The 24,635-nt window shown below is 38.6% G+C and overlaps 1 protein-coding gene across 2 annotated transcripts in view; it reads right to left on the minus strand.

Moving 5' to 3' along the window:
- The window catches only part of FAM120B (family with sequence similarity 120 member B), a 42,295-nt gene extending 24,329 nt beyond the window's left edge, over positions 1–17,966 (minus strand). The window contains exons 1-4 of one of the 2 annotated variants that reach the window (XM_070951100.1): positions 17,946–17,966; positions 9,675–10,738; positions 9,014–9,194; positions 5,777–5,872 (exon numbers count right to left, since the gene is read on the minus strand). In XM_070951100.1, the coding sequence (XP_070807201.1) occupies positions 5,777–5,872; positions 9,014–9,194; positions 9,675–10,700 (1,303 nt within the window). In that variant the 5' untranslated portion in view covers positions 10,701–10,738; positions 17,946–17,966. Of the gene's footprint in view, positions 1–5,776; positions 5,873–9,013; positions 9,195–9,674; positions 10,739–12,745; positions 12,895–17,945 lie in introns of those variants that run through there. The other variant, XM_070951093.1, reaches the window with a different exon arrangement.
- Between the last annotated feature and the right edge of the window lie 6,669 nt (positions 17,967–24,635).

The following is a 24,635-nucleotide window of genomic DNA, read 5'->3' on the forward strand; positions in this document are numbered from 1 at the left end:
AAAGCCTCTGGAAGCTGGGGAGGGCAAAAAAACGGGCCTACCGGGCCCACCAGGCCATCATGTGCCAAAAATGGAGGGAGCGCAGGGGGGGTTACGTGCGCATGCACGGGGGGGCAGGCCACATTGAATTATGGGTGTGGGCACATGCGTGCGTGACTCCCCCCCACTTCCCCTGCTTTTGGCACATGATGGCAAAAAGGTTAGCCATCACTGACCTAAGGGATACTTAAAGAATGCAAAACCAGAGTACCTCCATAAAGACATTATATACAATGTTTAACAGGAACACTTTTTAGTCCCTTATGTTATACTGTATTTTATATATCTTATAATGAGATACTGCCTCCCAAAAAACAGATTCAAATGTTAATGTTTATCATTTTTACTTAACTGCCAAAATAATGATGAATCTGAAATTAAAATTTTACATCTAGGAAGTGGATAAATTCTTGCCGTACAGTATTTTAATTCTGTCTTTCAGACAAACTGGGGTACCATTTTAAGACCTAATCGTCCAAGCTACATTTGGTAGTGTATCTTTTTTTCTTTTTTTAATCATTACAAACAGAAGTTGCATTCCTCTGAGAAACTACTTGGCTGCTATAAATGATTACAGTGTTGAAGTATAACTGAGTGAAAAAAGCAAAGAGTTTATTTAGCAAACAAAACTCACTTAACCAAATGGTACTTTTTTTTGAAGATCCAAAACAGAAAATAAATATTTTCTTCTTCACCCTTAAGACTAGTTTCTTTCCAAGTGTGAATTTTCTTAAGTTTAAGGCCCCAGGTTTAAAGTAAATGTGTACTTTCCCACCCAAAGCTACATGGAGTTTAGGAGTACCACACCATCCTCTACCACAAGAATATCTAAATATCCCACAATTAAAGGCATTTCTGTTTTTTTCTTTCATTACTTATACATATTGCTTGCAATTTTTTTTTCTAAAAGAACAAAGATCATATGAGCAAATTTCTGCAGGAGACTTTGAATTGAGAAGCAATTCAGGAAAACTTTTAATTAACAAAATAATACATGACCAAAGTAAGAAAACAGGAAAAAAGTTTATCATTAAGAGCTAATGTGACTGTCTTCAGGTAACCTCTAAAAGTCACTGACACTAATAAATGGTGGCAATAATAAAAATATTTTAGGAGGCAATCTTAAATGTGTTCATGCAAAGGCCTTGCTGAATTCCATTGGGGTTTATTCCTAATAAATGTATTTAATACTGCAGCCTAGGCTATTTAGGGATAAGCCCCACTAAAATATTATGTAAAATCTCAAACCTTTAAATCCCTGAACAGCCTGAGGTCTGATTATCTGAACAAAGATCTTGTCCCATATATTGACCATCTCAAACTCTTCAGAAATCCTTTTCCAGATAGCGCTGACAAACCTGATGAGGCAAGTGGTTATTAAGAACTGGGCCTTTTCAGGAGTATCATATTGTGCCAGACAGTTTCTGGTGTTTCTACCTTTTAGAACCAAATAAAACTTATCCTTCTTTTTATTCTTATTTATTTATAAATAAGATCAGAATTTCAAATTTTAGCATGTGAACTTTAAGTGAGGGAGAAAGATCACCCTGATCTTTCATGAAGGCTAATAATTACTTTAGATTTTTGGGTTACAACTTTCTATCTGATTCTGTCTAATAAGCCACAGGGTTTTAGTATTAAAAAAAAACCAATAGATTCTAGAACCCACAAATGATGCTCATTTTCTTGTAGATTGCCACACAGCTGCCTTGCAATTTCCCTTGAAAGTATCTTAAAGTGCCCTCAACAAAGAATTATGTAAGATATAGATGCACAGTAGATATGGAAAGCTGCTTCTGACATTGATCATAGATTGAAGAAGGATGTCCCTTGAGAATTAGCATCTGCCAATACCACATGCGATGCGACACCCAGAAAAATACGGCATCCTTCACTTAATCCTCCAGGGAAAGATTGAAGGCAAATGAGGTCCAGGCAAAAGAAGAACATCATGGCTTCAAAACCTAAGGGACTGGTTTAGACAAAAATCAGCAGCACTTTTTCATGCTGCTGTTGACAAAAATAGGATTGCCAACATGATCGCCAATGTCCGATGACAGATATGGCACAAGAAGAAGAATTCCTCATGCAAATATGTGTGGTCAACTAAATCCAAAGGGTTCTTTTCTACTAAATTAATTTTAAAAAATCAGAAAAAAATTATTTACTAAGTTCAGTAACTTAGTAAAAGCTGCATAACTGGATTCTGATCAGTCACAACATGGTTTTTTTGCTATGGATTATTATTTTCTGGGACTCAAACATGTTGTCTTATTAAATAGACATTTATTAATCAAACTATGATTAGCATGTGGTTGTGAGTTTAATCATTGTTAAATAGCAACAAAATTTAGATTTTAACTAGTTTTCTTTTGTAATGTGTGCAACTAACTATATGTATGCATATGTATGTGTATTGATTACAAAATACTGTTTAAACAAATGTGAACTTGAATTTGTTTTTCTTCATTGACTTCAACTGAAATGCATTTTATGATTTAAGTGTCCCAGTGCCAAACTCCTTATTTGGTGAACTATAGTTTCATCCTGCAGAAAATAAAAGTGCATGAGAAAATTTAGGAACAATATTTGCTTTGGAATAAATATTATACTAAAAATAAACTGGAACTCTTCTGGACTAGTCTGAAAAAGAACACAACAGACTTTCCTTTCTGAGGAAATAGCAAACATTGCTCAAAGGCAACCTGTACTATAAATCCTCCTTTTGAGGGAATGTTTTACTGTATTGAAATTTCTCATACTTCTGTTTAGCCCAAATATGATTTTCTGCAAGCAAATTCCACAAGAGATCGCTTGGTGTTGTTGCATCCATAGAAGGAAAAATCATAGCAGAGTATAAAATTCTTTCCCCATGCTACATGCTGCATGCATTTTAAAAACAGGCTATTCCTTTTTGTACTATGTCAATCCTCTCTCTAGATTTAGGGCAGATATTTTCTGCCCTAATTGAAATTGACTCATTCCCACCCAAAGAATAGACCATTCCTAAGCAATCTGACCCAACAAGAGAAACAGGCTCAGTTTTTAAGATTTCTTAATTTGAAGGCATATAACTCAGGCAGAGTGTTCAGAACAAAAATGAGAATTAGAATTAAGAGTTCATCCTGCCTGACTTTTTTCTTAAAAAATCAAGAAATTTCTATTGTTGTTTTGCTTTTGTTTCCTCCATACAATGGACATAATTTCTCCCCATTGCCATCCTCATTATCATTGTGGTGAATGACTAAATCGGCACAAAGTGCCCTAAGGATGCTCCTACAGTATGTTTTTGACTGTCCTAGATATGAAATGGGAATGTGGCTGATTCCAAGTTAGATCACTGGCCATCTACTTCATGTGATCTATGCTAATTCCTAGCAGGTTTTCAGGCTTTCCTAACTGTACCTGCAAATATCAGGAACAGAGCAGGAAACCTTTGGCAAGCATGTGTTTTACTACTGAAATATAGTCCTTCCTCAATTATGTTCATTACTATTTTCTTTTCATTTAGAGAGGAAGGATTTACTTTACATCTCAGAGAACGTGTTCTTCTTCGTTTATACTGGTTTCCCTGAGGATGGAACCTATCAAATAAATCTATTGGACAGAATATCCTTAATCATTAAGCTGAAGCTTAATCAACCACTTAAATTAAACTTTAAGTCCCCTGGCATCTGATAAACTAGGTTCTTATTAGAGAAACTTTAAAGGAAACCTTTAATCCCTTTAATATTAGCTAATAGTGAAGATCAAACAAACATCTCTTTATACAGACTAAAGCTCTTGAATTATATACTGTTTCAAATCCTATTCTAACATGGAGACTTTGTTAGAAATGTAACAAATATGCTGATCTATTGCAAGTAATAAGGATTGAGAGGCTGAGATTATTTGGATCAACCTTCTCTAATCTAAGATTTTAACATATCTGGAGGACAACAGGGGAAGCCTAATCTAGATCCCAAGCATTCTAGTTTATGATTAAACAATTATGAACATACATTATACTAGTTACTTTACCTTGGGTAAAGATCTCTGCCAGAAGACAGACAAGCTGTTCCTTGTTACAATCTCTTGATTTCTCCTTATTGTTCAATACTATTAACTGTTAGGGTTCCATTCTTGAAAGGAACAGAAATACAGTCCTGGAATATTTTTGGATTCCACCATGAGTATTTCATGTATTTTCTTAATTTTGGTGCATACATCATAATGGCTGCTTCTAGTAATGTGTGATTGTGTGCACATACACACACAGCAGGCTACTTTTTAGGAACCCAAGAATAGTCTTGCAGAATCAGGCCTATATCTACCGTAATCAGCATCTGTCTCATCCAGTGGCCCAGCTATTGCAAAGGGAAGCTTTCCTCATAAATGTATCAAACATGTAGAAGTGGATTTTTCTCATGCTGGGAAGCAGCAATCTGTCAAGATTAGTAATTTAGGAAGAATGATTTGCAGATAGCATAGTTACATTGAAAGAACTGGTTCCCAATGTATTGTTCAGCTCATTCTTGGCAATTAAATTTGTATGGGTAATGTTCAGGATTCTGCAATGAATGCTTCTATCAAATGTGCTTGAGTACTAAATTAGGGTTGGCTGGACTCATAAATGGTAGGGCTTTATTAAAAATGGCATCTTAATTTAAAATTTCATCCCTAAACAAGAAAAAGTTGACTCTACTCACTTTAGAATAGGACAATGATAACTATTTTAACCTATCTACATATGAAAATTGACCCAGTCTGAATCTTTCTTGCATCCTCCCCTTATGTTTTACTTGGAAACAATGCTATTTGGATTTAAAAAAAAATATATTGTAGAGTTGTTCTTCTGATTCATGGAATTTTACTGATGTTTATTACGTTTAGGGATTATAAACTTTTCTGAGGTTTACAACATCTTCTTGGCGTACTACAATTTAAAAAAAATTAACTTGACTTCTTAGTAATGCTTGATTCTCAAAACTACAATGTCTGATAGGATTTTTTTTAACAAACATTTTATATTTCGTTCTAGGGTTGCCAGGTCTGCTTCCAAAAAATAGTGGACAAGCGGGGGGGGGGGGGGGGGTGTTAAGTAGTAAAAAAATTAAAAAAAAAATTACAATTAAATTATATATTTTCTTACAAACATTTTAACATGTATTAAAATAATCACTTAAAAACTTTACTTAAAATTCAAAACATCAAATATATTATAATAATATGTAAAATATTAAATTACATTTTACTTTGCTGTTGTGTGTATTTTTTATTTGACTGCGCAGCTTTGATCAATTCTTTGTGTTTAAGGAATAATTCTTTAATTTCAGTACAACGTTGAGAATATTAAAAAATATACAAAGTTCACTTCGAACTGATGGTACAAGCAGTCGGTTACGTTCGTCAGTCCACAAATTTCCCATGACGCTGAAAATTCGTTCAACGTTTGCATTTGAAACGGAATTGATGCACAATACTGGAATAGTTTCAGTAAACTCGGAGCTGGCTCTTTCATTCTAACTTATGAAGAAAAAAGACAAAACACGATTCTCCTATCCTTATTCTTTTAGACTGTACAGCTTTAGATTACGTACCATTTCATCATAAAGCTTTTGAATAAAAAAAATGTCCACTATTTTGTGAAAAAAAATAGTGAACATAATGTGAAAAAAGCAGACTGTCCGCTCAAATAGTGGACACCTGGCAACTCTATTTACTTCACATTTTAATACAGAAGGAAATCTCGTTCTACCTGGCAGTTGTTTGGGTTGCACTAGGTCTGGCTGCTGCAAGGAATTTCCAGCATATACAAACCACTCCTTGACTACAGGATAAGCTCCACTGGCATCTAAAGAACAGAGAATTGGTTCAATGAGTTTAGAGGAGAACAGACATTGTACGATTTGTAAATACAAGGGTATGATGATTTAGGCTCATTCTCATATCTTAATGGGGATTAAACCCCAATGGATCCTACTTACAAATTTTCTGAGAATTGTACATTTAGAGCAGGGATTCCTAATTTTTTTGCCATCACACCTCTCTTTATCGTAATCTTAATGCACATGCTTCCCCTAAAAATGCAAACATCAAAATGGAGAAAAATAAACTATAAAAATGCATTGAAACTTCGGAAAAGATTTATTGTAACAACATAGCTAAAAGGTTCTTTACACCTACCCTGAGCTCTACCTGCACCTACCCAAGGGAGGTAAACAACATTCCATATTTTAGGAGCCAATATTGTTCTGTTAACCTGCTGACTGTTGACTGCCTGCAATTTGGCAGTTCAGATCTCAACAGGCTCAAGGTTGATTCATCCTTCCATCCTTCCAAGGTGGACCCAAATTGTTGGGGGCAATACGCTGACTCGGTAAACCGCTTAGAGAGGGCTGTAAAGTATCGTAAAGTGGTATATAAGTCTAAGTGTTATTGCTCTTTGATTGTTCTGCAATTTTCAATACCATTGAATATGGCATCTCTCTTGATCATCTGGGAGGTTCAGGAATAGGGTGCATTACTTTGCAGATGCCAGGTCCCATCTGCCAAGTCAATTTCAGGTAGCATCCCTTGCAAACCGATATTCCTCAAAACAGGAAAAACCTGCACAGTGCTTATTTGAATTAAACATATCAAGAGTTTCTGTTTTACCCCACATCAAAACTGTTTGGGTTTGAGTTATCATAATCCAAATGGACAGAATAGAAGATTCAGTGGGCTGCATGCCATCCTGAGTATAAAATGCTCACCCCAGTCCTATACCAGGAACAAAGGAACTGTGAAATTGTCCTTTAAAAAAGGGCCATGTGCATTTGAAGGATGCAATCGAATCTTCACATGGTTGCTATTAGCTGCTGAAGTCTACAGCTTGTATCAAAGATATGATTATTCACGCAGGCAGCATTTGAAAACTGTTGCCAGCTGAGGGACTATTGGGGTCCCCCCAGCAAAGTTTAACTTCAGAGCATGCTGGAGCCTTAGAACCTCTCCTTCCCTTTTCAATATTCCAGGAGGTCTATTCCATTCATAGTAAAGGCTATGTGAACTAAGTGGAAACCATTTGTAACAAACCACTTCTTAGCCGAAGATGATAAGCCTTCTGACATTCGTGTTACACTTATGACATTTGCAGAATGAATGGAATTAAAAATGAAAGTAATGAAATTATATGAAACTCCAGGAAGGAATGATAGATGATGTATTTTACAGAATCAGAATACATAACACATAACATAAAAGTTTAGTGTCCAAGAGGGGGGAAAAAACCTGATGATAAGGAAGCCATACGTGCTATGAAAATGTTGACAAATGCTAAGGCTGCATCTATAGAGATGCAACTGGAGAAATGTTAAAATCTGAGTGAGGTTTCTAATGGAATTCTAATTCTAATTAATTTATCTTGTTTGGCTTGTTTAATGTGTGGGAAAGCTGCATCTGTACCTCAGAGTCCCTTGGGAGTTGGGCGGCATAGAAATGGGACAAAATAAATAAATAAATGATGGGAAGAATGCTGTACACAGAGGAGAAAGTAATACATAAAGTACAGAGGGGTCAGCTTGTCAATGTATTGACAAACTGACCCCTCAGTTTCCCAATACATTGACAATGTATTGGGAATGTATTGGCCAGAAATTTGATTGAAAGAGTAACAGAATAGATAAGTGAGCAAAGTGTGTAATGTGTAAATAATTTTTTTATTCCCAGCAAGGTATGCAGGCCATGTTTTTGGATTCAAGTGTGTAATGGGAAAAAGTATAAATGTGAGAAATGCATTGCCTATATATTTAGAGAAAGTAATAAAACAAATAGGTTTAAATTAGAATTAAATTTTAATTAAATTTAAATTAAAGATTGTTAAGAAGAGACTGGACAGTCACTAGTCTTCTGCTTAAGCAGGGGGTTGGACTAGAAGACCTCCAAGGTCCCTTCCAGCTCTATTCTATTCTAAATTATGAAACATTTAGCATGATTAGAGAGTTGATGATTTAGCATGATTAATGCTTGATGAGCGTGGTGAAAATGGCATATGATGGAAGTAAATTATGCAGGAGAGTAGAATAATTAGCAAATGGTTCCATACTCAGTAGGATGTAAGATAAGGATGCATGGTATTCCCTTGGCTCTTTAACACATTTATGAATACAGTACATTCACAAAGATTTATTTGTTACATTGGAGGTGTTTGGCTGGGGACATGAAAGTATAAGTACTTTTCTGGCAGATGATACCATGTTAGCTGACAAATTGAGCAATTTGCATGAATGTAAGGTAGCATATATAATGCAAAGAGAGGTATCTATTTGAAAATTAATCTATCAAAGATCAATATAGCTGTGTTCCATATACATGAAATAAAAATGTATGCTCCAAAAACCAAAAAGTCATACATAATGTTTCTGTTTCATCTCAAGTTTTGTTGCTAACTAATACTGATATTACTAGGCAATCCATTTGCAGAATTGCTTCACCTTAAGTTATACTATCTTTTTCCTGTCAAATTTCTACAAAAATTAATTTTCCTTCATTATTATTCTAAACATTTTTTTTGGGGGGGGGAAGAGTTAATATCTTAGGAACAACTCTCCAATCTCATTTAGGATTATTATTTCAACACTTGGGAGGAAAGCACACATTTTTATTAAAATAACATTAAAAAAAAACTGCTATACTAGGCTACACAGTTTTGCTCTGCTTGCTGATTATTAACATCTTTCATAAGTATTTGATTATGGGCGGTTTTACAAGATCTCCTTAAAAGGTTCAAAAATGCACCAGCCCTCCCTTCAATTATTTCCAATGGTCTTCTTCTAATTAATTACATGTGTTTTGCCTACAGTATTAACGACTAAATTGTGTATCTATGTAAGCCTTGCATTTAGAAACTGCACAGATCGCTTTTTCAAAGCTTGTGCATAAGGAAGTGACCCAACTGCAGTTCATTACTCCCAGCTTCAAGGATTCAACAGTAAATTTCTATTGCACCCTTTACCTTTTGCAGACTCCAGTAGGATGGAATAGATGTGCTGTCGAGCAGGGCAATAGATAAGTGCCTGTCCAGGAAGGGATGTATCATATTCATCTTCCAACGTGTTGCTGCAGTCAATTTCTGCACGGCTTAGGATATTGTATATCATATGATTTTCGGCTCGTATGTGTTGTTCCTTAGCTATCTGTCACAAGCAGAATTTAAAAAAAATATTTGCTTTTGCTGTTGTCATTCTACGCTTAAGACTGAGATGGATTTTTTTTTTTTTTAGCTTCAGAACACACCTTTAATTTTTTTTCCCAGTTTATGAGTGCCACAGAGACCCTAGCAGGTAATAAGCCCTATTGGGCTTTTGAGCGCATGGCAATAAAGCCAAATGCTTATTTCAGGGTTAAAAAAAAATATAAGACATGATCTTATTTTTGGGGAAACACGGTATATAGGGACATAGGTGGACTATGAGTAGTCCAATTTTGTTGTGTATTATTGGGAGACTAACGAGGGTTTAATGTAAAAGGAGAACAGACTATCTTGTACCCGCTTTAAAGAAAACAACATAGAGAAGTACTAATACTCAATATGGTAGATAAAATATCTATCTATGTAGACAAAGTACCAGCTCTTTGTAATTGCCTGAATTCGGGTAACCCAGGTAAGGAATTACCTGAAAGATCTCCTGATCTAAACAAACAGGGAAATCTTTCTTCTGCTCTGCTGCTAACTGTAATGTAGATGTGAAGTCACAAGGAAGCCATGGAGAATGCTGTTCAGGTAGCAGATAGGATTCTATCCCTTTGCGCAATATTGATTTGTCTGATCTCAAAGGCAACATTTTTTCCAGATCCATCAAACTCTCAGAAACATGTGGAATAGTTGAAATATAATTTGCCACAGCAATAATAATATCTGCTTTCTTGTCACAGCTTTGCCTTTTTGCCCGATACGAAGATAAACATTGATTCAGAAAACCTTCCATAGCTCTTTCTGGGACAGTGTCTGTGCCAAGGAGGCAAGCAAGAAGGGGAAGGTCTGGAATACTAAGACCAAGCCAATGGCAGAGATTTTGCCTTGAGTACATTACTGTTTCCAGTGAATCCAAGTGTAGCTTACTAATGGAAAAATAAGGAACGGTATCATAAATCAGGTAATCTGTGTCTTCTCCAAGAATTCCCATACAATTGTTCTTTTGTGCATAAGTTGCTATTTCATAGTCTGCTTCTTGCATTGAACATATCGTCTCCTGGCCAAGAGTTTTCAAGGCAAAACGTGTAAATGTGGCCAGTCCAGATGGTATAAAGAACATTCCTCTTCCAGGTTGCTGCTTATTGGCTTTGATGAACTCAAAGATTTTAGCTATTTCTTTGTTATTTCTCAATCTTCGTTGGACCCATTTGCTTCGCTTTTTTTGCTCCACAAGGCCATCAAAACAGAATACTAGTTTGATACCAGCGGTTGTAAAGCGATTTATGAAACTATCCAGATTGGAACGATATTCACGCCATTGGCCCCCACAGACCCAGGATTCTGCTGTATACCAGTGTCGAAGACAAGACATAGCATCTACTATAAGGACAGGAACAGATCCAGGATAAGTTCTACAATGGTTTTCAGCCACATCTTTCAGATTTATCACTAGGCATCCATCCGGACAGGCAGTGACCACAAACGTATACAAGCCTGTAACACCCATACTTGTACTGCATAGGAAGACTCTAATTCTTCTACCAGCTGAAAAAAGAGAAAGAAGAGAATAGCTGTCATAATTGTTTACCAAGTGCAATTTCAATCCATTTCAATACCATCCTAAGGAGAGATAAAATGATAGGATTTTAAAAAAGTATTCTACCGTTTCCCTGAAAATAAGACCTCCCCGGATAATAAGCCCAACTGGGCTTTTAAGCACATGCACTAAAATAAGTTGCCCCGAAAATAAGCCCTCCCCGAGAATATTTAACCACATACGCAGTCTGTTACCGCCATTTCCTCTGGTTAGGGTTAGGGAGACAGAGCTGGAAATCAGGTAAGATGGCAAGAGGAGCTCCACGCACCCCAAAATAATAAGACCTCCTTGAAAATAAGGCCAAGAGCTTATTTCAGGTTCAAAAAAAATATAAGACAGGGTCTTTTTTTTGGGGAAACATGGTATTAAAATGAAAATGATGATCTCAGCATTATTTTTCACTTTTTAAAATACAAATGACTTTCACAAATCTTCAGAGAATATTTTTATTCACAGTACTATATAACATCAAAGTCTTTACACTTTCAGAGATATGTTTAATTTGGGGAACAATATACTGTTTTTGAGAAATGTTGAGGAAGGCTTTCATGGGTATGGACTTTAAAAATAATGTTAGACATGTCCTATAAGGCAAAATTGTCTCTTAAAATGCCTTTATGGTTGTCACCCCAAGAAGCCTTTTATAGAAAGGTAATAAACAAAATTGGTTAGCCTATGCTAAATTGCTAAATGTTTTAAAGAAGAATTTAACTTAAAAATAAGAGGAAATTTGGAGTTAAGTTTTATTTGCCAGTGGTTTCCCTATGATCAGCTAGCAGGGGTGTCAAACTGGCGGCCCATGGGAAAGATGCATCATGTACAGGCCACACCCACCCCACTCCGCAAAGGCAAAAAACATTGCAATACGTTATGTGACACGATCGAGTTTGACACTCGTCTGCTAACGTAAAGTTGGATAAAAAGAATTATGATTTGAAAACAATAAAACTGAATTTGATGTAGAGTTCTATACAGACGATGATCATATTATTGTTAGTTTGTACAAATTTATTGAAAATGGTATAGAAGATAAACAAGTTAAAGTTAAAGATAAAATGGGCAAAATATTTAAGATATACTATACAGTTGGATCAATGGGACAGTATGGGCAAGAATGGGTTAAAATTTAGATTGAACTATAATCTTACAGAGAATTTTTATAAAATGATGTATTGTTGGCACCAGATACATTGTCAAGAATGCATAAGGAAATTTCAAATATTTATTGGAAATGTAATCAAACTGAGGGAACAGTTTTTCACCCTTAGTGGATATGTAACAAAGCTAGAAAATAACAAGATCAAGTATGTATTTTGATGTAGATGATTTTAAAAGTGAATGTACAATACAAACCAGAGGCTTTTCTTTGGGGCTTAATGGACAAATAAATAGTAACATTCTATGGAACTCTGTTTTTATATGTGATAATGGCAGTGGGACTTCCATATGCTCAAAGATGGAAGGACAAAGGAGGAATGAAGAGTGAAACCAGTGGAATTGGCAGAGATGGCAAAATAAACAACCTTGATGAAAGAAAAGACTTAGATAAATTTTATTAATACATGGAAATCATTATTGGACTTTTTGTGAAAAACTGGAAGAAATGAAAAGCTGATTTTGGGATTTGATGATTAGTAAAATATGGGATTATTGAAATATAAATGTTTGTCTAAATAATTTAGACAAATGTTGACCTTAGAGTAAGAGTTTGATCTACTCTTATATCTATATATGTACCAAAAAAAAGTAGGAAATAATTCTTTTTTGATTTTCCTTACTTTCCTCTTTTTTTTTGCACTTTTCACTCTTTTCTGAGTCTTTTTCCTTTTCTAATTTTCTATTTGTTTATCTTTTGTAACTTTTTTGTAAACCAATAAAAAATTTTTTAAAAAAAGAAATATTTTCAGCAATTTAGCAATGATGTATAACCTTGTTGAAATGATGCTCTTATTCACCTCTGATTTATCAAAGCAGCCTTTTCCAGTCTGGTGCTGTCTAGATCACGGGTGTCAAACTCGCTGCATTACGTTGCCATCATGTGACGTATCATGACATTTCCCCCCTTCGCGGAGCTAAGGTGGGCGTGGCCTGCATGTGACGCATCCAGCCCGTGGGCCACCAGTTTGGCACCTCTGTTCTAGATAAACAGAACAATTTCCAGAATTTCCCCAACCGGTATTATTGCCAACACAATCCTTGATTAGGTTGCTGTTTATGATTAGTTTATTTGTGTGTGTTGGTATTTCCTTGATTCCCTTGATTTACTTCTTGATTTTTGGTCTACTATTAACACAAACAATGCAAGAACAGAAAAGTTTTCATAGCATGTACATTGAGAAAAAATTAAATATAAAATAAAAAAATATATTTAAGACTTTTTTTTTTAAACCGAAAACAAGCCTTATAATTCTGGATCTTAATCAGAAAATAAAGTCTGTTTTTTATCCTACTGAAAATAAAGGCTCTTCATTTCTAATACAGAGAGAGTAGAAATTAGCAACACTTAATTAGTGCCACATCATTCTTTCACACTGCTGATTTCTCACATTTTCGCTACTGTACAAAATATCTCAGAAATGTTATATTCAGTATTCACTATTCTATTCATGAAAGTGACTGTGGATTTTTAACTTGCAACTTTAAAAGATGCCTCTAGGTTTCCTTTAATCATCTCTACCCCGTATGTGCTATTATCACATTCCTTTTTACTATAGTGCAAAAATAAATGTTTCAATCGGTCTAGAAATAACACAAAGCTACTGATGGTTGCTTTCTAATATAGTCTTGGGAACACAATCTTCTTTTCTTTAATCTGAGAACCATTTATGAACCTAGTCTGTGCCACAAGAGTCTTAATTTATGGCTGATTCTTTATATGCAAAGGTGAAAATATCAAAATAACAGTGGTGGGATTCAAATTTTTAAAATACCAGTTCTGTGGGTGTGGCTTGGTGAGCGTGGCTTGGTGGTCATGTGACCGGGTGGGCGTGGCCAACTCAATGTCACTCCTGAGGGGTGCCTCACCTGGTGTCTCCCTGCCCATCCCCTCCCAGCCTCACCTTGTCTTGCATGTCATGGTGAGAGAGGAAGCTTTTTCAAAGTCATTTTCCCATTGATACTAGCCAATAAGATGAGATTTTGCTACGATCGCACCCAGCTCCACGTTGCCCAGAAAGGCCAGAAGGCAAGGCTTCTGGGTCCAACAAAGGGGCCGGGGGTGGGACTTTCTTTGGGAAGATTTTTAAACAAAGGGCTGGGAACTTCAATTGACGCGTGCACTGGAGTCTTGCCCACCCCGCTGGCAGCTGTGGGCTGGACAGTGGTTTGGCTTTCCCAGCTAGCTGCGGCTGTGACTTTACCTTCCTCCTGCAGCTGGTGGCAGAGGGGAAAGACAGCCAGGGATGAGCTGTCACCGCTCAGCTCCCCGCCAGCCCTCATCTCACCCCCCACTCAAGATTCTCCACAGCTGCTGGGCCTCGCCCAGCAGCGGGCGTGGGGGTGACCAGGGAGCATGAAGCTATGCAACCTGCATTGCCCCTCTGTCAGCCGCCCCTCCCCCGCCAGCCCAAGCACTTCAGCCGAGCGCGGGCCACCACTGTGAAAACGGTGCAAGCCCCATGGGTGGAAGGTAAGGCTGACGGTGGGGAAGGAAGATCCACTCCGGGCTTGCTGTGCTCAGCCAAAGGGACGCCTTGGGGGGGCGGGGGGCGGGACATAGCTTGGCTCGGCTCCCTTTCGGGCCCTGCTCTGGGCTGCTGCCTGCTTGACCTCTGCCCTGCCTCAGGTCATACATCCAGCCTGCGACAAGGGGGCGTGCTGCTTCCAGGCCAGCCTGGCTGGCAGATGAGCAGGTGGGCAGCCCTCAGGGGAGGCATTTTCTTTCAGGCCTCCCACCCGAAGGCCCCGCGGAAGACGAAGCTGGGCCTGAAAAGTGGCCGAGCCTCACCATCTCCCCCCCCCCCACCCCGAGGTCGACCTTTGGCTGAACGCAGCAAGGCCGGAGTGGATCTTCCTTCCCTGCCATCAGCCTTACCTTCTGGCCCATGGGGCTCACACCATTCTCACAGCGGCGGTCTGTGCTCGGCCAAAGAGCTCAGCCCAACGGGCAGGTGAGGGAGGGGTGGCTGGCAGAGGAGAGATAAGGGCTACATAGCCTCATGCATCCTGGTCTCCCCCCGCCCATTGGTAGGTGAGATCCAGCAACTGTGGAGAATCACCCGGTTCCGCGGAAGACTGGCCAGGAGTCTGTTGGGCTCGGGCTAGACAGGCTGGCTGGCTCACGAGGTGGTGGCGGCCGCCGGAACAGGGCTGGGATCGCTGCTTGAGATGAAGCTGGGCCTGGATACGGCTGGCTGCAGGGCGAAGCAATCCAACAGGGGTAGGCCGCGGCCGGCAGCTGGGCAGGCACAGGTCAACCAACCTTCCCTGCCCTGCTTCCCCGAGGGGGCACCCGGATGTGCTTACCTGTTCTGCTGCTGGAGTGGTTGGGAGCAGGCGTTCGGGAACAGGCCAAGACGAGCAGGAGGCTGCCACGTCATAGGCCGTGGCAAAGTCAGGCAAGCAAGCTGGGCCGCGTGGCCACGTGTTTGAGGCAAGGGAGCCAAAGAGCAGCTGCAGCTATACCGTGGTGTGACTCTAAGGCACCAGCCAAGATGTGCGAAGCCAATAATAGTGGCGGGGTGGGGCGGGGTAGGGCCAGCCAGTAATTTAACAACCGGTTTGACCAAAGTGGTGCAAACCAGTTGAATCCCACCACTGGAACAAGGAGTTTTTCTTAAAATCTGTTCAAGATAGACAATCAGATTTAATTCTAAGTGATAACCAGGATTTTACCATGAGATAATGAGTTGGCTACCAACTTAGGTGTCTTTAAAACAGGGACAAACCAATTCATGAAAGTAATGGGGATCACTGCTTAAGCCTTGATGGTAGCATGACTGTTAATTTAACAAAGAAACAAAAGATATACAGGTGCAAAGGAAAGGGAGATTGAACACAAGGAGTTTACTCCATTAATTAATTAATGCACAAAGTATAGGTAACAAGCTAGCTGAAAGTCCTGAAGCACAAATATGATATAAGGGGAATTACTGAAGCATGGTAAGATAAATTCTGCCAGTGGAACATTGGGCTTGAGCAACAGCAGTATAACCGCTAATGTAGTGCAGTCTATCAACAATGAACTTACTTGTCAGAAATCCATTTGGTTGATGGTAGCATTAATGTTGAAAGCACCTGGGCTAGGATAAAAGGCAAGCCAACAGAAGAAATATATTGCTAATAGTCTACTGGAGACCATCAACCCAGTCAGAAGGAGATGGAGCACATAAAAACAATTCTGCACTTGCACTAAAGCATCTGTCTATCCCGGAAAATATTATGCTATTTCATTTCTACCTTCTGACATCCTGATAAAAGTACTAACCAGATTTAATGGCCTCTTTGACTTCCTTTCCTTTACTAGGATGAGAAGGGCTCCAGTCTGCATGTATTACCAGAGACTTCTGGTTCCTGATTGTCTTTCATACATGTGTGGTGAGATACACAGAACTTAAAATATAAAACTTTAAATAAAGCAAATAGCATTTTGAAACAAAACTAAAAACAAACATTAACTCCTTTCAGCCCCATATAAGGATATTTTATTTCAGTGGTATTTACTTTTCTTCTGGTTTTTAGACTCAAAGCAAAAATCGTAAAAGGTGGGAATATTACTTATGAAAAGGGTTTTGTTCATTTGTTGAACGTCTATCTGGTTTCAAATTTAAAGGCACAGTAATGCAGCACATTTAGCTACTAAGCACAGATGACATCCTCTCTAGCAATAAATAAACTAGATAAACAAGATTAAAATAATGTCAATAGGATATAACTTCCTACCACATTCAGGAATGTGTGACAACCAAAAATTCAATCAGTGCAACTTTCCTCTTATAATGGAAATACAATAAAGGAATCAGGAATCTGGATCTATATACCATTACATTGTTGGTGAATGTTGACCTTCATTTCATTTCATTTTTGACACAGGGGCAAATGATGCTAAATCAGAAGTTAATTACAATTTTTGAAAATATCTGGGCATAAATGCCTGGCTCACTCATTACTATGGTCTAATGATCCTGTTTATGCATTATAGATAACTGTAATATCTATATCCAGTAAAATAGTTCAGGTATATTACTCAACAGTAAGGACAACTCAGTTTAACCTGACATGCCCTAATGCTTACTGAGTAAGCCAACACAAGATTTCAGTTTTTGATTGTTGCCTATCCAGTGAACGTCATTAAACCTGAAAATGTATTTAGGATTTTAAGTTTTAAATGTCATCTAAATATATTTAGGATTGCATCTCACCATAGCATGAATAACCAAACAGCAGAGTAAGCTAAATACTTGGACATTCAGTATAACAGTCACAACAATACTACTGAACTTCTGGCAGTTTTGGCCTGTCTTGCACATGCATCACACATAAAAGCACCCAAAACTTTGATCACACCCCATGGCCACCCCTTGATGTTTTTGACCACGCCCTGTGGACATCCCTGAAATCCAAGATCCTGCCTTCCACTCTGCCCCTTACACCGTTTTCCTCCCCTTGAAAAATATCTCAATGTCCAAGATGCATATTGTTCATTATTGCCTTCAATAAATCATTGCATTTGATAGGCACTCCTCCATGGTTCACCCAAAAATACTTAACTCAATTAATCTGGGTTCATTTTCTAGCTGTCCACAACTCACTGCTGGGTAAACTGACCAAATGGCTGGATCCTTACAACACAATCAAGTACAATGTTGCATGAACCCATCTTATTCCCTATTATCATCAGCTCTTAGGTTCTTCTATCTCTCAGCAGCCCCTAAATCCACGAGCCGGAGGAAACGGGATTAATTCTGAGCCCGGAGGGACGGGAACAACACCCTAGAAAGGACGGTGTTCCCCTCGGACAGATTGCTAAGCAAAGCCCTTATCGGGGGTGCTGCAACGTCCTACCAGCCTCCCGGGCAACTCTAGAGGGTATGATCCTCCCCAAGAGTTTTAATTCCACCCTACAGCATATTCGGTACAATTTCACGGCCCTTGATTGAAAAATCTGTTGGGAGGGAATTGACGTTCTAAAATAGGACAGCAGCCTTAAGGTTGTACCTTATGTCTCTTAACTCTCGGGATTCTAGGCCGGAATTCTAAGAGGTCAACTCAGAGCCAGATGAAGGGTTTGCGCTGAACGCTTCCTTTCAAGCGCTTCCCTTTGCAGTGCTGTTGACGGAGCGTGCGCACACTTAAAAGTCTCTATGGTTCTTTCCCCGGGAAGACGGGATCGGCGGCGGTCACGTGACCCTCTACCAGACGCTCTCCTTGCCCCTAAAGCATAAAGAACTGGCGGACGAGAAGACAAATACAACATGTAGTGTTTTAGGAAAAGGACGTGTGTCTCTGTTACATGCCACTACAGCGTGGAAGTTAAATCTCCCCTGACAGCTACAGCAATTTATAGAAACAGAGCAAGAGCCCAAGACCGCTCTGCATGATGTTCATACTTGCTACAGTTTTGCATAGTTTTTGTTTTGGATGTAAATACTACTTTCATATTGTATTTCTCTAAAACAACTTGCTATCTATAACTTTCTCTACCCTTCCATTGGAAACAATAAAATAATGCCTACAGATGTTATTTTTAATTGCAATTATACGTTTAGTTAAGGTTTCCGGTGAAATAGTTCAGTGCACAAGAGGCTCAATGTGAAAAGGCTTGACTGTTTTGATGTTAGTCGTTGATGCAAGAGGTGAGGAATTGGATATTTCTAAAAAGATGCATGCCCTTAAACATTCTGCTGTTGCAGGATTTTGGTGTTTTTTAAAAGACTTGCTTAAACAAAGCAACAGGAAAACTATTTTTGCTTTATTTTTATTGGGGGTCTGTCCCTTTTTTGAAGCTAGGCTTTAAAAAGGTGGTTTCCTAGCAGCAGAATGCAGAAGGCCCATTCATACAACAATAGACACAGAGGAAAGAAAGGGGCTGGTTTGTTTAAACTGCTTCTGTCTTCATTCACAGCCTGATATCCATGGATATTGTGTGGGCTACAATGGAGCTAAAGGATGCATTGTGGGTGAAAACAAATCAAAACAGAGGAAGCGCTGATCAGAGAAGAGTAGAACAAAATTGTCCCCAAAATTGAAATCTTACATCTGAGATTAGGGTTACTTTTTAGCTGCTTGGCATATTGACCAAAGTTTCTATTAGCTACAGTATTAAAAGTTTTAATAAAATTTTACATGGGAATTTTGACCATTTGCAAAAGGCAAAAAGGTGTACTCGCAGTGATGTTTTGTTCCTCGCCATTGTCCTTCTAGTGTTATAGGAATTTTGCACAAAAGGGCATTAGCAATTTCTCCAGAAAGTTTCTTTATTGGTGGTTAATAGTTTTTTTAAACTAAATTTTAAAATATTCTCTAAGATATATTAAATAGGTTGCCTTCTGTTCCGTTATCATAGCAGAACCACGAGTGTCTCTCTGAAAATTTTGATGATCCCATAACTGACTTCAATAGGCAACAGGTGGAAACTTGAATAACTTCACATATCTTTCCAGGGGAAAATGGGCACAGTAGGGAGCCAATTGGAGGATTAGATCAGATGTTATTGCCAATGAAGAAATTAAATGGGGCAGTGCTCAGGGGAACACAGATTAATATATTTAGTGACTTTGCATATACAAAAGCTTACCATTGTAGCCACATCTGAATGCCTATGAATAGTGTGGACCATGTGCAGCCTGTCACTGCAGGTGCCCACATCTGTTCTTCTACAGGCAGATGCTCACAGAAAAAAGCCCCCACTCCAGAAGCAGAGGATCTATATCATCCCCAAACTCTAAAATCACATCTGAAAAGGGACTGAAAATCATTTTCTGAAAAGAACTTCTGCTTCAGGTGAAAAACAAAACTCAGAAAAGCATTAAAAGAAAATGGGATATTCAGATTTTCTGCAAATGGCAAAAAAGAAGCAAAATGGATATTTTAGAGTATTTGTTAGTAAGTAGAGATTTTCTATGAGATTGCAATTTTAAGTGCACTTAGTTTGAATATAGTTCCAGTGAATTCTGAAGAAAATGTAATATGTTTGAGTTATATTAGCAGAAAAAAAATGGATAAGTAGATATCCCCCTAATAATGAAATTCATTTCATGCTTAATTGCACATACATTAGTGGATTATATTCTGCATTTGCTATTAAAAGCTGCATGTTGAAAAGCCTTATATAAAAATATCCTCTTGGATATGACCTTTGCATATATTTCAAAATGGAGCTGTACAAGCAGAATAACATTACAACAACAATCCAATATTTAAAAGTAATGTTTAATAGAACTAAATTAGATTTTTTGAAGCCAAAACAGACACATTAAGGAACTAATGTTTAAATTACACAAATAATATACATTATGTTATGTGATAGGTTTGTTAATATTGCTGTTAGCTGCTCAGAGTAGCTCTTCGGTAAGATGGCTGTGAATAATTTTAACAAAGAAACAAATAAACATCAACAATACAAATACACTAAACATTGATAACTTTTCAGGGTGACTTGGATGGGTCATAAACCTTAAAATGGTAATATCTTTTTACTGATAAGTTAAAACAAATCTTCAATATATTAAAATAATATTCTGTTGAAAAGAAAATTCACATTTCTACCACAGGTGGTAAAAAACCCAAATTGCATGGGAAGTATTTTGAAAAACATGCAATCCCATCTTCATTTTATTTTTTGTGATACGTATAACTAGTTTACAAAGATATTCATTCTGACTGATATCTGGTTTTTGTGGCAAATATTTCTAAAAGCAACATATTAGCACATGTTCTGAGGGACAATGAACACAAATTTAAAAATTCTAAAGCCACGTTTTTACATAAATTATGGATCCTCCATAATGCATATGCTCATTTCTTATCATCGAAGATATTGACAAATAATTATGCCAAGCCATGGTTTATAACCCCTATTGTCTACAATCGCTAGAGCTTTTTCACCCACAGTGTGCCTAGTATCTTGCTTATTCCAGGAGTCACAATCTAGACATGTTATATTGGGACCTAAATGTTGCTACATGATTCTAAATACATTTCCTCTGCACATGCTTCGTTCAAAGCAAGTCCAATACGGAAGGTAAGATTTTAATACAGCTTTTTCTGTGAGCTCCATGAACAGATTGCACTTCAGATGGCCTTATGTAGTGAACTTTATTTTGTTGTATTCTTACTGTTTTTATCTTGGTTTATAACAGATATTGTTGATTGCTTTTCTGGTTTTAATGGGTGGTGGTGGTGGTGGGGTATTGTATCTTGCTCTGGGTTCTTAGAGGAGGAAGAAGTTGATACTAATGATTATATTAATATATGCATAGGGTGTGGCTTATGGTTTCTATTGATTTCTTAAGAAATTGTGGATTCTAGATTTAACAGTGTAGAGCCCATCCCTCTTTTCAATAATAAGTCAACAAGCTCATCTGCTAGAGAAATGTTCTGACATCAAACCAGTGCTTTTGTTCCTATTACAGCCATATTATTTATCTAATTAGAATGAGTACAAAGATCAAGCCTGAGCTCACATCATCTGATGACATCACAAATGTTCTAGAGAAGAGTTTTATAAGCAAAAACTGCTGCCAAGTTATTGTTTATGTGACAAAGGAAAACTTATTTCTAAAATATGCTTAATTTTGATTTAGCTTGAGGTCAGTTTGTTTTAGGTTATACTTGAAGGCCTAAAATTATAGGCCCTCTATAGTAGAAGTGGAAAAATGGCACGAGAATTCTAATTTTACGTAAGTTTTGTACATCTATTTGTACAATATTTTAGTTTATGAAGATAGTAGATTGCAAGTGTATATGTGTTAAATTTTGAGAATGTATTTGATAAATGTTGGTATTTTTTTCTTCCTGGTGGTTTCCTGCAAGTGCAGGGCCCACTTTTTTCAGTTCAACCAAACATTACAGGAATTGACTGACCAGCTTGTTGTCTAGTATTATGGATTGAGAGAGAATGACTGGCCCAAGGTCAACCAGCTGTCTTTCATGGCTCAAGTGGGACTAGAACTCAACTAGGTCTCCTGGTTTCTACCCTGGTGCTTTAACCATTAGAACAAACTGGGTCTCCTATTTGACCCATTTTGAAATGGTCTACAAACAGTATTGTTTAATATGGAAATCTGGACTTGGAAAAACAAGTGTCTTCCTCCAAAAGTCTACAATGCAGATTTTACCACCACATTTCTGCCCAGCATGGGCAAAATGTCCTGAAATAAATATTCTAAGAGGAAACATTCATACCACTATTTTCATCCAGTTCAGAGGTGGGTTTCAACAGGTTCTGACCAGTTCTGGGGAACAGGTAGCGGAAATTTCAGAGCACCGGTAGTAAAAAATTGACTGGCCCCGCCTCCATCTATTCTCGGCCTCCCAAGTCCCAGCTGATCAGGAGGAAAAGGGGATTTTGCAGTAACCTTCTCCTGGATTGGGGAGGGAATGGAGATTTTACAGTATCCTTCCCTTGTTACACCCACCATGCCACGCCCACCAAGCATGCCATGCCCAGCAAGCCACACCCACAGAACCGGTAGTAAAAAAATTTGAAACCCACCACTGATCCAGTTCTTTCCAATTATTAATTTTACTTGATTTCTTTCCTCCTTTTCTCCAATTAACCAGTTGGCTGGTTAAGGTGCGTTCTGTCTAGGGAATCAACTCGGAGGGTATTGAATACTACTAGGCAGATAACTAATGCAAAGACATCTAAGAATCGGCTCTAAAACGTCGGTCCGTTATATACTGCTCAAAAAAATAAAGGGAACCCAAGCAGAAGACATCCGAGATCTGAATGAATGAAATAGCCTTATTAAATACTTTGTTCTTTACATATAGTTTATATACTGCTCAAACAGCTAAAGGGAACACAAAACTATTGTATGTAACGAACAAAGTATTTAATAAGGCTATTTCATTCATTCAGATCTCGGATGTCTTCTGCTTGTGTTCCCTTTATTTTTTTTGAGCAAGTATGCCCCTGCTTCTCCACCCATCAAGAAATCTACGCTTCCGTCTTCCGCCGGGGAGTCCTACAAGCAATCTGGGGAGAGGTTGATCTGGGGATCCCGCGGGAAATAACATCCTGCCTTGGCAGGCGGATCTGCAATGCTTGCTAAGCCTCAGAGAGGTCTCTTCCCGCGGCCCGGCAACTAGTTTTTCATTTGCTCAGCAGTCCCGGGAGATGTTCCCTGGGTCGACGTCCAGGCACGCGACTGACCTCAGGTTCGGGAAAAGAAGAAAAAAAAAATCAAAAGCCCTTTCTGGGTTGGGGAAGAATTGGGGCGGGAGATAGCCCCAAGTAGGGTCTCTCCATTGAAACCAAAGCAATCAGAAGGAGAATGAGAGCTAGACTTCCTTCCTGAAGGATTTTTCCCTTGGACCACAGCCTAGGCAGGCCCCCCGATCAGATTTGTTGAAGCAAGGGCTGGAAAGAGCAGCTGGCGGCAGCAATCTGATGAAGAAACAAAGGAATGCCCCGCCGGTTCTGGGATCCCAGGTAAACACGCCTGCTTTATTATGGAGAGGAGAGGAGCAGATGATTTGCGATTGGAAAACGGGGAGGGAGAGGCGGAGAAGCGGAGCCGGGGGAAGACGTGGGGCGGGGGTGAAGGGTGGAGCGGTCGCAGGGAGCTGGTGCTTATCTGTCATCTGGCTTCTCTGTGTGCCAGCTGAGCCACGCGACCGCCCTTTCTTATTCTAATCAGCACATGCCTTTACAACTTTCCACAAACCTGCAGAGCAGCCGAAACTTATTCACCCGGCTCTCTCTTAAAATCAATACGTGGGCTCCGACCTTTCCAACCTGGGTGCAAGGCACGGGGAAGGTGAACCCCCTAATTCGGTGGGTGCAGGCTCACTGTGATCCCCATGTTTCCTCCCTTCCCCAACTCACTCTCTCACCCGTTTCATTTTTGTAGCGTGTGAAAGTCCTGAGTTGCTGGAGCACCAAGTCTAGGGAGAGGATTCCTTTCCCACATTAATTCTCAGTGACCTGCACATGTGAAGCAGGAGAGGGGGGAAGATTGAGGATAGTTGCAGGAAAGGATAAATAGGTTGCCTAAAGCCAAGAAACCACATTTAATAATATTACCTCTTTAAAGCCAGATCCTAGGCAAATCAGGGAAGCTTAATTGCCATTGCATTTAATTGGGATTACTCTCAAGTGAAGTGTGCTTTGAACTACACCTGTTAATTCTCCTTTGGACTGGGTCACGTGAATGTGGACTGTTTCTGTTCACTGAGTTTGTCTTTGCAGCCCTCTTATCATTGGCGCCCCATTCTAAAGGCCCCTGAAACAGATGGGCAACTGAGGCAGTGACTTCAAGTGAGCACACTGAGGAATAAATTTAATCCCTGGAAATGTGAGACAGTGTCAAAACAAACATAATCTTGGTAACAATTTTGGTTTTTATGATTAAGCAGCTAAGACACCAAACTGGCTGCTTAAAATCCATTTTTTTGTGGTGAAACTCAGATCTTTATCAAAAATTAGTTCCTAGTTTCTTGTAAATCTTGTCTATCACTGTGATTGTTAGAGTTGGTGCAAGACCTGGTGATGCAGGAAGATAAACATGCAGGAGCCTTTTCTTCCAGTTAAGTAATGTCAGTATCTAGAGTAGAAAAAAATAATACAAATGCCATTCCTTGGTAGCCGTTACTAAAAACAACTGTGGAACAACCAAAAACTGTTTTCAAACAAATGCCCAAGCTCATCCTGCTGAGGCAAATTTTTTTTTGGCCTAATAG

The sequence above is a fragment of the Pituophis catenifer genome, unplaced genomic scaffold (assembly GCF_029215685.1).
Source record: "Pituophis catenifer annectens isolate HBS135680 unplaced genomic scaffold, rPitCat1.0.hap2 SCAF_1, whole genome shotgun sequence".
Lineage (NCBI taxonomy): Eukaryota > Metazoa > Chordata > Lepidosauria > Squamata > Colubridae > Pituophis > Pituophis catenifer.